Raw genomic sequence first — 16,570 nt, forward strand, 5'->3', positions numbered from 1 at the left:
AACGAAGTTGCTGAGCTCCAGCCCCCAGGCCCCAGCGCGGTCACAGCCGCCCTCCCCTCCTCGGCCCGGCACGGCCCGGAGCGAAAGGCCCGCTGGAGCTCACCCAGGGGCGGGTCTATGGGCCAGCTCCCTGCGCCTCACGCAGAAAGGCCAGCGTTGCTGCAACTCCAGCTGCGCGCCAGGCCGAGGGAACCAGCAGGGTCAGGACTCCCCGCGGCACCGGGCCACCCAAGGCGGCAGCCGAGCTGGCCCAACTGGGTCACCGGAACCCCCGCCAGGGCCAGTCTGCAGACTCACCAGGGGGGGGATGCGCGTGTAGCTGTTGACGAGGGGCAAGCGGGCCAGGCTGACCACGATGTTCCTGAGCACGGACGTGAGGAACGCGGGCATGTGGCTGTTCCTCTTATGCCCCAAGGCCAGCACGGACGGCAAGGCCTCCACCAGCTCTGCCACCGTCCTGCAGGCTGCAGTCACGTGCTCGGGGCCTAAGCCAACGGGAGAGAGGATGGACACCCCCAAACCTCCTGATCTTCCTGCCTCCCAGGGAGAAGGCACACCCCACCCCAGGAAGGTGGCACCCCCTAGGCCTCTAGCTGGCCCCTGAGGACCTACAGACTGCAGCTCGGGCTCATCTACCCGCGTCGGCCTGGTCTCCTGCCTCGGGCCCTGCCCTGCCCTGCCCGCCCCACACTGCCTGCCGCTGCTGGCAGCACCCAGCCTGACCGCAGGGCAGGGCCAGATGGCCTGGTTCCTGGAGGCCCTGGTGACAAGGAACCCCAGTCCAGAGCCCTCCCGCCCTGCCCTGCACCACGCTCCGGGGAAGACACCGAGTCAAGAGGAAGTACGTGAAGAACCGGGGCATGTGCCTGAGTCTAGAGCAGGGTTAAGTGAATGGGTGTGGAATTTCCATTTAAAAATCCACCGAGATAGACGGCTGCAGTACACACTCAGCTAGCTAACGTTCAGGAGGGCATTTCCACTAGCTGCAAGCTCCTTAGCATTTCTACTCACTCATTCATCACTCCACCAGCATCTGATGGGCAAGTACAACAGTGAGCACACAGAGAAGGGAAACATACTCCCTGCCCCCATGGGGCCAGAGTCTGAGGTGAGAGACATAAGTGCATAGAGAACGTAGTGTCAGGATGGAGGGCGGGTGGAGAAGAGGATGGAGGAGGGGATGGATGGAAAAGGGGATGGAGGGGAGGATGGATGGAGGGGAGGAAGGAGAAGATGGAGGGGAGGATGGATAGAGGGGAGGAAGGAGAGGATGGAGGGGAGGATGGATGGAGGGGAGGATGGATGGAGGGGAGAAAGGAGAAGATGGAGGGGAGGATGGATGGAGGGGAGGAAGGAGAGGATGGAGGGGAGGATGGATGGAGGGGAGAAAGGAGAAGATGGAGGTGAGGATGGATGGAGGGGAGGAAGGAGAGGATGGAGGGGAGGATGGATAGAGGGGAGGATGGATGGAGGGAGGACAGGAGGGAGGGGCGGGAGGAGAGGAGGCCTCCTGGGAGTGTGCCATCCCGCTGAGTGGGAAGGTCAGCCGCAGGGAGCCCGAGACGGGAAGAAATGCAGGTGGGGGAAGGATACCGTGCAGGGCAATGTCCCCAGTTGCCTTTATTTATTTATTAATTTGTTTTTTAATATATTTTTTTCTTGGTTTCAGAGAGGAAGGGAGAGGGAGAGACAAACATCAGTGATGGCAGAGAATCACTGATTGGCTGCCTCCTGCACGCCCCCCACTGGGGATCGAGCCTGCAACCCAGGCGTGTGCCCTTGGCTGGAATCGAACCTGGGACCCTTTATTCCGCAGGCCGACGCTCTATTCACTGAGCCACACTGGCCAGGGCCCACATTGCCTTTCAGTGTCGGGGTGAGCAATGGGACCAGCTGCGTTCACCTCCCAGGGCCCACGCTGACCATTTCACGTCTCTCCTGCTAGTGAATTCCAAGCCCCAAACAGGTCCTGACACTCACTCAGTGTGCGGGAGTCTCCTCCGTCCTCTCTGGCAGCCTTCGGGGTGTCTGTCCTTCTCTCTAGACTGAGCAGCTGGTCCCCGGGCTGCACCACAACTGCATCAGGAAAGGACACACAGGAGGATGGCTCACGCCGCCCACCCGTCATTCCCATTTCAGTTATGCAGCCTCCCATGCCAAGGGCAGCCAACGCCACACAAGGTCTAGACATCCCGGAACCGGCTTAGACAGTTCCAGGCGACAACAGACCTGCAGCGCCAGCGGACGGGCTCCTGGGCTCCGACTTCCCAGCCCCCGCCCCATGTCTGCTGCCGCTGCCCCACCCCACCCGGGAGGCCTCAGGGCGGCCCAGGGTTCAGGGCTGCCAAGCACGCTGCAGCCCCAAGAGCCTGGCTTCAGAAACTGCTCCCTGGATCTTCATGTTCAAGTTGACGACAAATGCACAGATGAAAGCAATTTAAACAATGAAACTTTCAAAACGCCACTCTATAATGTTCCATTTAAAAACACAAAACTTCAAAACACCCTCCAACATGTAAAGCTAGAACGTCCCATCTATTAAAGATTTTGGCTACTGACCCTTGTTGAGGACACTTCCCTTGAAAGGAATAACTCATTTTCCCTGACAGCAGCTAGTGTCCCAATGCAGCACAGAAACTAGCATTCTGACGCTCAGGGTAAGCCAGTCCCCCTCAAAGGCAGGCTTGCTCACCTACACCCTTAGCACTAAAGCATGGGCAGTCCGCTCGGGCCAGCCACAGAGACATGAGAGCTGGAGCTCGAAACCTAACCGAAGTGACCACAAGAGCAAACTCAAGTTCAGCCCTAGTGAAGACTAAGTAAGGCCCCTGGTTACCCACCTCTACCCCCCACTTCCTGACTCAGCGGCACAAGATAAACGCCTGTGAGATCGGGGGCGGGGGCGACTCCTGGTGCAAGTGTGCAAGGACAGAGCCCAGGGAGCGACACTCACTGGCTTCCAGGAGGAGGCGGACGCAGTGGACAAGGGAGCAGGTGCGGGTCACCATCTCGGGGGAGGCCAGCAGGCGCCGCAGGCCGGGCAGCTGCAGGGCCAGGCAGCAGCAGTCCAGGCCCGCCTGCAGGTCCACACTCAGCGGGATCTGCTCGTGGATCAAGTGCCAGGCCAGTGCCTGGAGGGGAGCCCACGTCAGAGGCGGGGCCCGGTTCCCTTCCTGCCGTGGTGCCAGGGAGCAGGCAACCCCGGTGTCAAGGAACGGTCAGAGGCCCGCGAGGCCAGCGGGCCCCAACAGCCCTACCCTCCCAAAGGGTGGGCTGCATTCCCACTCCTGGTCAGTCCCAAGCAGCTGCTCCCCACAGCGCCCAGCTCCCCGCTCTGCCAGGACCCACCCAGACCGGCTGCGCCTTGCCCTCCAGCGCGGCGGGCTGCTCTCGGCAGCCTCCCTGCCACATGCCAGGCCAGGCCCTCCCCGGGCAGACAGCGCTGGCCTTGCCTCCTTGCGGTCCAGGGGGGCTGGATGTGAGGGCGTGCGCTCCCGAGAGCTTCCAACGCCAGCGGCTACGTCCTCGCTGGGGGACCTCTCCGCCCTGTGCCCTGTCACATGACAGTGCCTGCCCTCTGTTCCGAGCCGCCTCTCACCTCCAGGGTCATGACCACAAACTTCACAGTGTCCTGCTCCTTCTCCGGGGGAAGGTGCAGGTGGCCGGGCAGCTTGGGGAGCAGCAGCAGGTACTGGGCCAGGGCGCGGGCCAGCGTGGTCAGGGAGCGATACACCCCGGCATCCCCTGAAACAGAAGCCTTTGAGGAGGACGGAACCCAGCAGAGGCTCACGGCTGGGCAGGCAGGCGCCTGCTGGCGGAGGCGCGGCTCCTCCGCAGCACATGCAGGCCCTATAGCCTGCGTGGGCCCAGGGCTCGGAGCCAGCGCTGGGCCAACGACCAGCAAAGTGGCCCCCACATCCAAAGACATGCAGAGCTGGGGACCCCGGTGCTGTGTCTCAGTTACTTCTGTTTATTAGAGCAACAGCACTTACTGCATGTTTACTCAGTGCAAAGCAGATCCTAGCTCTGCAGCATTTTAAAAAGCAAAAGACATTTTTAGCCCTGGCCAGTGTGGCGTGGCTGGTTGGGCGTCGTCCCGTGCACCGAAAGGTTGCTGGTTCGATTCCCGGTCGGGGCACATGCCTGGGTTGCAGGCTCGATCCCCGGTTGTGGATCATGCCAGAGGCAGCTGATCAATGACTCGATTTCACATATATGTTTCTCTCTCTCTCTCCCTAAAAATCAATTTTAAAACTCTTAAAATAAATAAGTAAGAGACACTTTTACTTTAATTACCAAACAGATCGTTCAACTGGCTCCAGTAGGCGGTGGACTCTGCAGGCAGGGAGGGCGGGAACGCCTGGTGGGCGGCAGGCAGCGGCTGGACCGCGTCGGCCACCCGGTCCAGAGTCGCCTCGCGCGCTGCTTCAAAGAGGGCGCTCTTCTGGCCGCTGGAAACTTCCCGAGCGCCCACGCCCAGGCACGGGGCTAGCAGGCTGAGGTTGAACTCCTGCGACAGGGCATCGAAGGTTCAGTGACAGCGTTAATCAGGCCAGGAGACAGCAGGAAGGGGGTAATGCAACGTGCCCGAGGCACACAGGTTAGCAACCGTAAAACACTAAGCATGTCCTGCATCTGTTATAAATAAACGAACAACCCTTACACATGCCCGGTGACTACGTTCTGGTCTCTCTGGGGTGGTTTAAGTTTAAAGGAGTATTTTCATTTGATTATGAAATCACAGTGTAGAGGACAAAACCTTCACTGACAGTGACACACATTGAGCTGACTGCCACCCGGGACCCAGCGAAGCCCTTCACGTTCCCAGAGTTGGAAAAAGGTGGGTTATGCTCAAAAACAGCTGAAATAAATCAAAGTCCCATATAAATGCCACCATTTTGGTTGGAAAAAAAGCATTTCATATGGCGTTGCAATTATTGGTATTATTTTGCCAATCTTTAAAAGTCATGTAAGGGTTTCTTTGGCCAATTTTCAGGTAGAATGTCAATCTTCAGTTAATATTCAGAAAACCCTATGTCATCACAGTGACCCGGACTAACCTGTCTCATAGCCACAACCTTTAGAAGCTGTAAAGTCCAATGACCTAACTCTAAAAATTCACAAATGGTCCGTAAGCAAACAGGACGGTGAGCGGTCAGCTCCCACTGAGGGGTCTGAAAGGGCGGCAGCCAGCTGCCGGGGCCGGGCTCCTGCTCGTCCCAATGCAGCCGCATTACGAAGCGCCAGAGACTTGGTCTTTGGGGACCCCCTCGCTCGCACGGTCAGCCTCTGTCGCCCGCCCAGGCCCTGCCACCGGGGCGGGAACACTGTCCCGAGTGCCTGGACCGGAGGCCCTGGTTACCGGGCAGGCGTGAGAGCACACCGCCTGGGGGCTGCCTGAGGACCGGAGGGGATTAAGCAACAGGGGTGGAATTCCGACGTACCGGGTGCCTCAGGAACGCTCTCATGTCACCTGGTGGGAGCCGGTTCACCAGCTCCGCCCCCTCCACCAGCGCCGAGTCAGACCTTGTCCAGCACTGGGACTTGACCAGGCGCACGTACCAGTCCTGGGGAGACAGGGCGGTCACGCCTGCAGCGGGCAGAGCTTTTGGGCTTCCGCTCTGCTGGCAATGGGCTCTTACCCCTGCCCAGACCAGAGGGCAGTGGCCGCGGACTGTGGACGCGGTTCTGTAACAAGGACCCCTGGCTGGCCGTGCAGGCGGCTCCCAACCACAGAGGCTGCCCCGAAGGCTTGCTCTGAACCTGCTTCACTGTCCAGACACCGTTCCCTCCTCCTCACCTGGCGAATGGCCGCTGTCCTTCTAACTCGGCGACAGCACTGAGGGTCGCAGGCCCCGTGCCTCAGCCTCACCATCTGGCCTCGTACCCGTCATCTCCCACTGGGTGGCAGCTCTGCCCCACCCCCTTGCCCCCCGGCCAGCACAGCAGACACGCTCAGCCATCGCACTTGAGCACAGCGATCACTGCCCTGTGATGCCCGGGCTGCCGGGTTTTGAAATCCAGTTCACACTTAAATTGAACTCCCCAGGGAAGCAGCGCACCAAGGCCCCCAAGTTGGTCTCGAGGTGTGAGGAGTGGAGCGGTGAGGATGGGGACAGGGCCCTGGGGGTGGTGGCTCCATAGGCAGGGGGCCAGCAGCCTAAGGAGAGGGAGGCCGGCCAAGTGGGCCTGAGCTGAAGGCCTGTGCAGGCGTGCGGCTGTGACTACCCAACACCTGCTCTCCCATCGACGCCCCTGACGCCCCACCAGAATCCGAGTCAGCGCTTCCTTTCTCACCCACCCCTGCTGACCGGGGCCGGACCTCGGCCGCGGGGCGGTGATGGGACCCTGTGTGGGGCTGGCAGGAGCAGAGCAGGCCGGGAGCAGCTGGGAGCCCTGGAGCCATGCCAAGTGCCATGATGCCCTCCAACCCGAACCAGTGCTGCACGCTCAGCGCCCCGACTGGGCCACGTGTCACACACATGTGCTGGGCACTCACCTTGTCTGGGCTCACAGTCTCCAGCGCCAGGGACCCCTCCCCATCCAGCGGGTGGGACGTGGCCGGAGGACAGGGGCCCCGGGACCCCGGTGCGGTGGCGAGGCGGAGCCTGTCCAGCAGGGAGTAGAGCCTTTGGTGCCTGGAACCAACCACACGTGGGTCAGAGCCCAGTGTCACCGGAGGAAGCAGCAGAGCTTCTTCAAGCCGCATGCACATGCCAGACACGTCCTTCAGACCGATCCTGACCCGCCCTCGACCAGCCGTGGAGCCCAGTCAGGCCTGTGTCCTTTCCAGGACCACAGCCACGCCCCGTCAGTATTTCCACCATCGCACTCACACCCACACACGGCGACAGGCACACGTGGCCTGACAGCTACTGCCCACTGCTCAGCGCTGTGACGGGCTCCTGTTCAGACCCGGCCCACACGCCCCACAGACCCATCCCGCCACGCGGTGCCTTCGGGGGGTCGGCTCATCCGGGGAGACACCGTCTCGCTTCCTCAGCTGGGCTGAGCAGTGACTCCAGGGTCACAGTGACAGCAGCTCGACCCACCATCGCTGTGAGAGTGACAGGCAGTCACACTCATCCCGGCCCCGTGCCTGAAGGGTCCGCCCAGACCGGGGTGCCCACCAACCACACCCTCCTCAACGCAAGACGCCTCCACCAAGCCGCTCTCACCACCCAGCCACAGCGAGTGACGGCTCTCTCTCTCTCTCTCTCTCTCTCTCTGTGTCCACCACCCGCCGACCTGGGAGGAGAAAGTCAAAGCTGCTCCCACGGCTTGGCAGCCACAGACACCTCATAAAGAGACGTCCTGCTTCTGTAAGGGCCCTACGACTCAGCAAACCACTGGGAGGGGAACAGCTAAAGAAGTAAAATGGATGGAGGCGCAGCCAGGCCTGGGTCAGGCCTGTCCGAGGGGAAGCGCTCCCAGCCGTCCGATGAGGTGCTGTGAGCCTGTGAGATACGGCTGGGAACGCAGTCCCTCCACTGGGAGCACGGCTGCCCCACAGTCGAGGGGAGCGGGCCCTACCTTAGCGCCCTCCCCCCGCAGAGCGGCAGAGGCGTCCTGCCTGCCTTCCCGATCCTGCACAGCGAGGCCTGTGTCCGAGGCAGGTGGCCCCCCACAAGCCCTGCGCAGCCACCTGGAAGCACAGCTCTCGTCTGTCCTGCGAGTCTACCCCTCACGAGTCTAAGCCCTTATCGCACAGGCAGCAACACCGGCGCTGGCCCTACCTGTGCGCGAGCCCGCGGCTCTGAAGGTGCTCCTGGACCCTGTTCAGCTCTTCCACGGGCAGCTGGGCCACGCTGCTCTAGAGAGAGGAACGCATCAGGTGGCGCCCGCTGAGCCAGCCCGCGCTCACAGAGGACACGCTGAGCCCGTGCCCTCACACTCACACAGAGAGGACACGCTGAGCCCGTGCCCACACTCACACAGAGGACACAGTGAGCCCGTGCCCTCACACTCACACAGAGGACACGCTGAGCCCGTGCCCACACTCACACAGAGGACACAGTGAGCCCGTGCCCGCACACTCACACAGAGGACACGCTGAGCCCGTGCCCTCACACTCACACAGAGGACACGCTGAGCCCGTGCCCTCACACTCACACAGAGGACACGCTGAGCCCGTGCCCTCACACTCACACAGAGGACACGCTGAGCCCGTGCCCACACTCACACAGAGGACACGCTGAGCCCGTGCCCACACTCACACAGAGGACACGCTGAGCCCGTGCCCTCACACTCACACAGAGGACACGCTGAGCCCGTGCCCTCACACTCACACAGAGGACACAGTGAGCCCGTGCCCTCACACTCACACAGAGGACACGCTGAGCCCGTGCCCTCACACTCACACAGAGGACACGCTGAGCCCGTGCCCACACTCACACAGAGGACACGCTGAGCCCGTGCCCACACTCACACAGAGGACACGCTGAGCCCGTGCCCTCACACTCACACAGAGGACACGCTGAGCCCGTGCCCTCACACTCACACAGAGGACACAGTGAGCCCGTGCCCGCACACTCACACAGAGGACACAGTGAGCCCGTGCCCTCACACTCACACAGAGGACACAGTGAGCCCGTGCCCGCACACTCACACAGAGGACACGCTGAGCCCGTGCCCTCACACTCACACAGAGGACACGCTGAGCCCGTGCCCACACTCACACAGAGGACACGCTGAGCCCGTGCCCACACTCACACAGAGGACACGCTGAGCCCATGCCCTCACACTCACACAGAGGACACAGTGAGCCCGTGCCCTCACACTCACACAGAGGACACAGTGAGCCCGTGCCCTCACACTCACACAGAGGACACAGTGAGCCCGTGCCCGCACACTCACACAGAGGACACGCTGAGCCCGTGCCCGCACACTCACACAGAGGACATGCTGAGCCCGTGCCCGCACACTCACACATAGGACACGCTGAGCCCGTGCCTGCACACTCACACAGAGGACACGCTGAGCCCGTGCCTGCACACTCACACAGAGGACACGCTGCACACGCCATGTCACAGGTGACACGCGAACTCATTTTTTTGGTTGATTTTTCTTTGTTAAATGGCATTTAAATATGTAAAATAAATATCAAAAATATAAGTCTTTGTTTTACTATGGTTGCAAATATCAAAAAATTCCTATATGTGATACGGCACCAGAGTTAAGTTAGGGTTTTTCAAAATGCTGACACGCCGAGCTCAAAAGGTTCGCCATCACTGGCCTCGGAGGAGGTACAAGAAGCACCCATGTACCCGTGTCAGACACACGGGGACAACCACTCGCCCACGGCTCCTCTCAGGCCCTGTGGAGAGCGTGCCTGCGGAGAAAACGCCGCCGACTGTTTGGCCTGCCTGCTGGGTTTCCAATGGAAACCAGTGCCTGTGGCTCAGTACCTGTAAATTTGCAGCCAAAAGCATTTCTACCCGGCGACACGCAAGGGTGTCGACCATGCGAGCCAGCACGCGGAACGGGGTACACAGCAGCTTGTCCACGTACAGCGTCAGCACGGCACCCGACTGGCTCAGGTGGATGCCTTCCAGGCACTGCAGGGTTTTCCTCAGAGTGGTGGGCTGGCGGGGGAGAGAGGGAAATCGGCATAAAAATGTCACCCGACCACAGCACGGCAGCGGGGACTGCCCACAGCCGGCGGGACTTACGGCCGAGAGGTTCTCGCAGCGGGACTGGATGGCCTGGAGGAAGAGGCCGCTGGCGGCGGAGTTGCGGTGCACGGCGCTGATGAAGTCCTGCACGGGCGGCTCGTGCGACAGGCTGATCAGGTCCCGGATGTGGTTCACCACGAGCCAGGTCAGGTGCTCGGAGTCGTGCAGGTTCTGACACTGCGGAGGGACGTCAGAGCCCCGCCCTCAGGCTCCGGGAGAGCGGACCAGAGCCACGGCAGGCCAGCGGAGCGGGGGAGCCAAGGCCAGACCGCAGTCCTCACCCCGCACAGCCACGCCTGCCCCCCAGTGACGGGCAGGGAGGGGTTGCCTTACAGAGCCTGCCCCCCAACCACACACTGCGGCGAGACCGCTCCAGGGAGACCCGGGGCTCCAAGGGACACCAGCCAATGGTGGGAGGAGAGCACGGCCCAGGTGGGGCGTCAGCGGCAGGTGGTGAGCGCTGCCCTCACAGTGCCTGCCCGAAGCCGGACGCCATCCACGCCCACCGCTCCCCAAGCTCCCGTCTGGCCGGCCAGGGTCATCCCAGTGACTCTCTCTCCACTTTCGTAAGGTCAGTGGGAAGAGGACTCCCTATAACTGTCACAGTTTCGATAGAATTCCTGAATCCAAACTATGAATGGACCCCACATGTCAACTAGAAAGGGAGGCATTTCACTTAAGGTTTATAAGGAAATGAGAAATATCAATTTGGAATACATCTGCGTTATATATTACTAGAATGTTGGTGAACGACATTCGTGCATTTGGGAGGGTGAGGGAGGGGTCCCCACGCCTGGCCTGCGCCCTTTCGCAGTCTGGGAGCCACAGTTGGACAGCCTTAGCGCTGCTGGGGAGGCTTGGGGTTGAGCGGAGCTCCCCCTGTGGGAGCACACTGACCACCAGGGGGCAGCTCCTGCAGAGTGTCTGCCCCCTGGTGGTCAGTGCATGTCATAGCGAGCAGTTGAGCAGCCTTAGCATATCATTAGCATATTACGCTTTGATTGGTTGGACGGACGACCGGACACTTAGCATATTAGGCTTTTATTATATAGGATAATTGATGTACAGTGTGTTTCAGGTGTACTATAATGACTTCGATGTGTATACATTGTGAAGTGTGAAGCCATGTTCTCCAGCCCCACGCTGCTTGCGTGTCCACACTTACCACGTAATCACAGAAGAGGATGAGTGCGCCTCGCCGGACAATTTCTCTGTTGCACATCCCAAGTTTGGATGCCAGCTCGGAGTCCTCTCCAGACATCTGGGGACTCAGTGACTTCGTGCTGGACAGACTGCGTCGTCTAGAAGGAGCAACAGATGCACTGACAAGTTTCCGGCGGCAGCGAGCTCACTGTCAAACACTGCGGTGGGGAGGCCTGGTCCTGGTTCTGAAGCAGGACTTCAAGCCGCCATGCGGGTGCCTGTGTGAGATGGGCTCCTGGAGGCCCCTCTGAGCGACAGTGAAGCACAGATGGGAAACCGAAGAGGCAGAGAACGACAATGCTGACGGCAAGGTCAATCCTGCGAGCCGCCTGCCAGCTCACTGCTTTCCAGCTCGCTGGCTGCTGGAGCCCCGGCTGGGTCTGCACGGGGTGTCAATGGCCAGAAGACCTCAGGTCCCTACTTTCATCCCAGGGCCAATGCGACGCTACGCCCTCGAGGGGCCCACAGAGCCTCTGCTGTGCAGAAACCTCTTTAAAACCAGAGAAGATGGGCGCGTGTCACAGGAAACCGCCCCTAAAGAACCACAGAAAGGCCACTGGGACTTCCGTGCAAGTTTAGCAAGGTCTCCGCCTATGAGGCCGACACACAAAGCCACCTGCGTGGCTATGGGCTACCACACGCTATGGGAAAGGAAAGACCACTTAAAACTGCATCACAAAACATAAAATTCTCGGGAACAAATCTGTAAGGTAGGTGTAATACTTATTTACTTAAAACACAAGATGTTGTGACAATTAAAGACCCAAACAAATGGGTGGGCCACGTTCAAAGACCAAACGACTCAGTATCATTAAGATGACAAGTCCCCCAAATTCACCTACAGAGCCACTGTGGTCCCAGTCCAAACCCAGCGGGCCTGTGCGGCCAGCTGAGAACCGGACTCTAAAGCACAGACGTGGGAACACAAAGGCAGTAAGAGAGCCAAGGCCGTCTGAGGCGGAAGAGCAGGCCTCCCGGTGCTGGTGCTGCTGGGGACAGACGGACGTGGAGTCTGGAAAGGAGCCCAGGCGCGCACTCAGCTGACGTCTGAGAAGAGCCCAAGGTAACTCAACAGAGAAAGGACGTGCTTCTAACAAGTGACGCTGAAATTAACTCGAAAAGGCACAAAAGCTAAGGCTGTGCGAGCTCCAGAAGCCACAGGAGCAAATGCGCATGACCGCAGGGTCGCAGAGCTGCCCCCACTCCTTTGCGTGTCCCCGGAGCACAGAGCGATGTTCAACGCCCGCTCATGTGGCCAAGTGGGCCCCGTGATGCACACGGCTCGTCTCCCACCGAGCACAGAGCCGCCCGCAGCCTCCTACTGCGTGTGCTCCCCGCTGTGGGCCACAGCCTTCCAGAAACACTGCCCTGAGGACTCCGCGGGGGGCGGGGAAGAGGGGTCCCAAGCTTTTGTCTCCGCGTGAGCACACGTCAAGTGTCTGAGTGAGGGAGCGCCTACAAATTGAGGCTTACGCCGGGAACGCCCCTGTGAAACAGGGCCACCCACGGCCAGGTGCTGAGCAACTCTTCTTACAGAGTGAACTACAGGCACTTCCAGGCCGTCCTGAAATGTCCCTACGCAATGACACCAGTGCCGAAGCAGCAGCAGAGCCCTCTAACTGTGAGGCAGGCCGCTGCCACAATCCTGCTCTGGAGCCAATTTGCGGAGAACCTAGCAGGGGAGGCGGGCGGCAGGAATGGCCCGCAGGACGGACACATCCCCCTGCAGCGGCGCGGGCTCCGGGCTCCGAGTGCCTGGGGTCAGACCACATGTTTCTCTACAATGGTGTCCGACAGAAAGATGGACGCACGCAGAACCTCACAAAGCCCATGGCAACCGGCCAAGCCCCAACCCCAGCGGCTCCGCGGCAGGGGGGCGGCGGGCGGGCAGGCGTACCTGGGGGTCTGCTGCACCTCGGCCCACCAGCCGTAGTCCGTGTGGCTGACGAGCAGCAGGATCTGGCACCAGAGTAGCACGAGGGCCGGGTGCGTGGGGACCATGGAGCGCACCCGCGCGTTCAAGCTCTCCAGGCCATAGAAGCTGCCGTCTGTGCCGTCGGCCGTGAAGAGCCTAGAGGCGGCTGCTGTGATTCTCCGGAACATTCCTAGAAGCAAACCCAAAGCCACACAGATTAAGGGAAACCCTTTGCTCCTCATCGAGGCCCAGCACTTCGGAGCCAGATTTTATGTCAATGATTGTGCACGGCTCTTCCCTGCAGACAAAGGGCAGGAGGCCCTGCACCCACTCCTGCCAACGAAACGGCTCCTGCTGAGGACCGAGGGGCGGCAACTACAGAGGCCACTGGGCCACAGACGGCGGCGGAGAGGGTGGACGGTGCTCCACCCTGGCTCGGCACTCCGCAGGCTGCTGAGGGCTGAGGGCCGGCTGGGCTGGGCGGCCACACCCTTAGGGGCAGACCCTGTGGGGCTCAGCCCACCAGTTTCCCCACAGCACCCTCCTCGTGCCTGGAGCCATCCCCGGAGTGATGTCATTCTAGCCTCCCTTGGACAGACAGCTCAGCATGCCTCTCCCGGCCAACCTGGCTTCCCCCGTGGGCCTGCGCCCCGTGTGGTGGGACGGGACACGTTCTCGCAGGCGGGGGCGGGCAGCACGGCCTGCGCCCCGTGTGGCCGGGAGGGGACACGCTCTCGCAGGCGGGGCGGGGGAGGCACCCACCAGACTTGAAGATGTGGATCAGACACATGAGGAGCGTGCCCAGCTCCTGGCAGTAGAAAGTGTGCTGCTGCTCGCTCATGTCCACTCTGAGCTGCTTCGTGACAATGTCCTCCAAGAGGATGCCCACCAGCTGTAGGAGAAACCTGCGGAGAAGGGAGCGGGGACGTGACTGAGGGGTGTGACGGAGCCCGGCGGCTCCTGTATGTGTGAGTAAACCCACACACAGGAGACAGTCTACAGAGTAAGTGTGAGGGAAGCGATGGAATGTGTAAGCCCACCCTGGGGTGGAGTCCCTGCCTCTATGCACATCTCCCTCCTCCCTAGGGGCTGGCAGCAGCCGTGCCACCCTCAGCGGACTGCCAGGAGGACAGCGTGGCACTGGGCTGTGAGGAGGCTGACAACACGGCACCGGATCGTAACTCATCCATCTCCGCCGCCTGCTCAATGTGACCCTCTCCACACACCCGCACCCACCGATGGCCACGGAGGCGGCTAAGGACATGTCATGGGAGCCCCAGCTGGAAGGTGCGCGGCAGAATTGCACCCATGGCACGTCCTCCAAGCCGCTCTGCCTCGGTGGGGTCACGGCGGGCACACCCCATCCAGCACAGCGTGCGCAGTGCCTGGGGCGGGCACACCCCATGCAGCACAGCGTGCGCAGTGCCTGAGGCGGGCACACCCCATGCAGCACAGCGTGCGCAGTGCCTGGGGCGGGCACACCCCATCCAGCACAGCGTGCGCAGTGCCTGAGGCGGGCACACCCCATGCAGCACAGCGTGCGCAGTGCCTGAGGCGAGCACACCCCATGCAGCACAGCGTGCGCAGTGCCTGAGGCGAGCACACCCCATGCAGCACAGCGTGCGCAGTGCCTGAGGAGGGCACACCCCATGCAGCACAGCGTGCGCAGTGCCTGGGGCGGGCACACCCCATGCAGCACAGCGTGCGCAGTGCCTGGGGCGGGCACACCCCATGCAGCACAGCGTGCGCAGTGCCTGGGGCGGGCACACCCCATGCAGCACAGCGTGCGCAGTGCCTGGGGCGGGCACACCCCATGCAGCACAGCGTGCGCAGTGCCTGGGGCGGGCACACCCCATGCAGCACAGCGTGCGCAGTGCCTGGGGCGGGCACACCCCATGCAGCACAGCGTGCGCAGTGCCTGGGGCGGGCACACCCCATGCAGCACAGCGTGCGCAGTGCCTGGGGCGGGCACACCCCATGCAGCACAGCGTGCGCAGTGCCTGGGGCGGGCACACCCCATGCAGCACAGCGTGCGCAGTGCCTGGGGCGGGCACACCCCATGCAGCACAGCGTGCGCAGTGCCTGGGGCGGGCACACCCCATGCAGCACAGCGTGCGCAGTGCCTGGGGCGGGCACACCCCATGCAGCACAGCGTGCGCAGTGCCTGAGGCGAGCCCGCTGCCCCCGTAGCCTGTGACGCTATCTGACCCCTGTCCCCCGGACCCCGCAGGGGTGGCCGCCAGCAGGGACGGTGTTCGGAAGGCCAGCACCTGGTGGGGAGGAGAGTGAGACCCACTCCCGGTGGCTCCTCCTGGACTCTGAGCTTCGGCAGCAGCGCCGCCTGGATCCCTGCACCCAGGGCGCCGCCTCCCCACTGCGGCAGTGAGCCCCGCGGTGTCGCCTGGCAAGGAGACGCTGACCAGGAGAGAGGCATGAACCAAGGCCACCGGCAGGGCAGCGAGGAAGACGAGGGCCAGTCCCAACTTTCTGATCACCAAACAGCACGTGACTCCGGAGGGAGAGTAACTGGAAGGGTCGTACGCAGCCTACCTAGAGAACGTCTCTTCCGGCAAAGTCTTCACCTGTCTGCCCGCGCTGTGTCCATTGGGTGCTGAGTCCCTGTCCCCGTCCCTTAGCCTGTCGATGACGGGACAGGAGAGCAGGTGCGGGGAGAAGGCCAGCTCCTGGATGCGGGAAAGGACGATGTCTTCGGTGGACTGGGAGATGAGGACCCTCAAAATGGCCAGGATCCCCGAGACCCAGAGCTGGACAGTGCTCACCGACGCCTGAGGAAGGACAGAGAACCACGCTGTCCTGACGGCCGATCTGATGACCGAAAAGCACCCGCTTCTGCCACTGCACCCGCACTCCCCTGCCCCGCGGGTTCTGAAGGCTGCTCCGCCGCAGGGAACAGTGTCCAATGCCGCACCTGAGGCGCCGGGAGGCAGGCACTCACCATGGTGTCTGGGGTGACGAACATGCTCCGCAAAAGCATGTCCACGGGCCGCAGGGAGGACGGGGCCAGGATCTCAAACAACGTGTTTAACACGCCGAGGGCTTCGTGAGAATCGATGTGTATCTGTGGCAATCACACAACCAAAGGCGGACACGGACACTCAGGGCGGTCCCCGCCCGACGACCCGCCCACCCGCGTCATGACCGGCATGGAAGGAGCTCCGACGCTCACAGCCCACCCAGCAAACGCGCTTCCCAACGCCACGGCTCCGCTGCATTTCCCACAACGCAAATCGTTCCCTGCGGAGTTCTATTATTCACACAATATACGTTTTCTTTAAAAGATTCAAACACGTAAAAGAACAAAAACCAGGTGGAACTGCACCCCAACACCATCATCACGCCCCCGGGAGCCGCCCCTGTGCACCTGGACAGTTTTCCTACGTGGGACCAACACACACACCTCCTCCTCGCTTGTCTTTGCTTCCCCCGCGCCCCACCCCACGGCGCCCATCAGGAACGAATGTCAGCACGCGGCCGCACAGACACCTCGTCCTCAGCTTTCTCCACTGCTCCACGAGAGAGGCTTTTCAGTAACTCATTCTGGTAAATCATATAAATGCCCTGCTTTTCCCCTTAAAACACAACGGCGAACTCCCAAAGCAAGAGGGTTCAAGTCTAGTGTTTTCAGTGGATGCAAAGCATTCAGGTGCAGCCGGGCACGGACTGCGGCCAGTCCCTGTCGCTGTGACCCACGTCTATACAGCCAATGACTTCTCTGGGAAGAGGTGCCTTTCCAGGTGCAGGGCTGACAGCGTATGCA

At 61.5% G+C, this 16,570-nt stretch overlaps 1 protein-coding gene across 3 annotated transcripts in view; it reads right to left on the minus strand.

Annotated features, from left to right (window-relative positions):
- HTT (huntingtin) overlaps positions 1-16,570 on the minus strand; it is a 96,793-nt gene that overhangs the window by 13,852 nt on the left and 66,371 nt on the right. For all 3 annotated transcript variants that reach the window (XM_070400136.1, XM_070400132.1, XM_070400122.1), the window contains 15 exons: positions 15,749-15,871; positions 15,343-15,578; positions 13,555-13,697; positions 12,775-12,982; positions 10,840-10,975; positions 9,672-9,851; positions 9,408-9,584; positions 7,737-7,813; positions 6,500-6,638; positions 5,445-5,567; positions 4,297-4,510; positions 3,599-3,744; positions 2,954-3,131; positions 1,981-2,076; positions 298-485 (listed from right to left, as the gene is read on the minus strand). In XM_070400136.1, the coding sequence (XP_070256237.1) occupies positions 298-485; positions 1,981-2,076; positions 2,954-3,131; positions 3,599-3,744; positions 4,297-4,510; positions 5,445-5,567; positions 6,500-6,638; positions 7,737-7,813; positions 9,408-9,584; positions 9,672-9,851; positions 10,840-10,975; positions 12,775-12,982; positions 13,555-13,697; positions 15,343-15,578; positions 15,749-15,871 (2,364 nt within the window). The remainder of the gene's footprint in view (positions 1-297; positions 486-1,980; positions 2,077-2,953; positions 3,132-3,598; positions 3,745-4,296; positions 4,511-5,444; positions 5,568-6,499; positions 6,639-7,736; positions 7,814-9,407; positions 9,585-9,671; positions 9,852-10,839; positions 10,976-12,774; positions 12,983-13,554; positions 13,698-15,342; positions 15,579-15,748; positions 15,872-16,570) is intronic.

This window comes from Myotis yumanensis, unplaced genomic scaffold (genome assembly GCF_028538775.1).
Source record: "Myotis yumanensis isolate MYYU_CA2020_CCGP unplaced genomic scaffold, mMyoYum1.0.hap1 SCAF_1, whole genome shotgun sequence".
NCBI lineage: Eukaryota > Metazoa > Chordata > Mammalia > Chiroptera > Vespertilionidae > Myotis > Myotis yumanensis.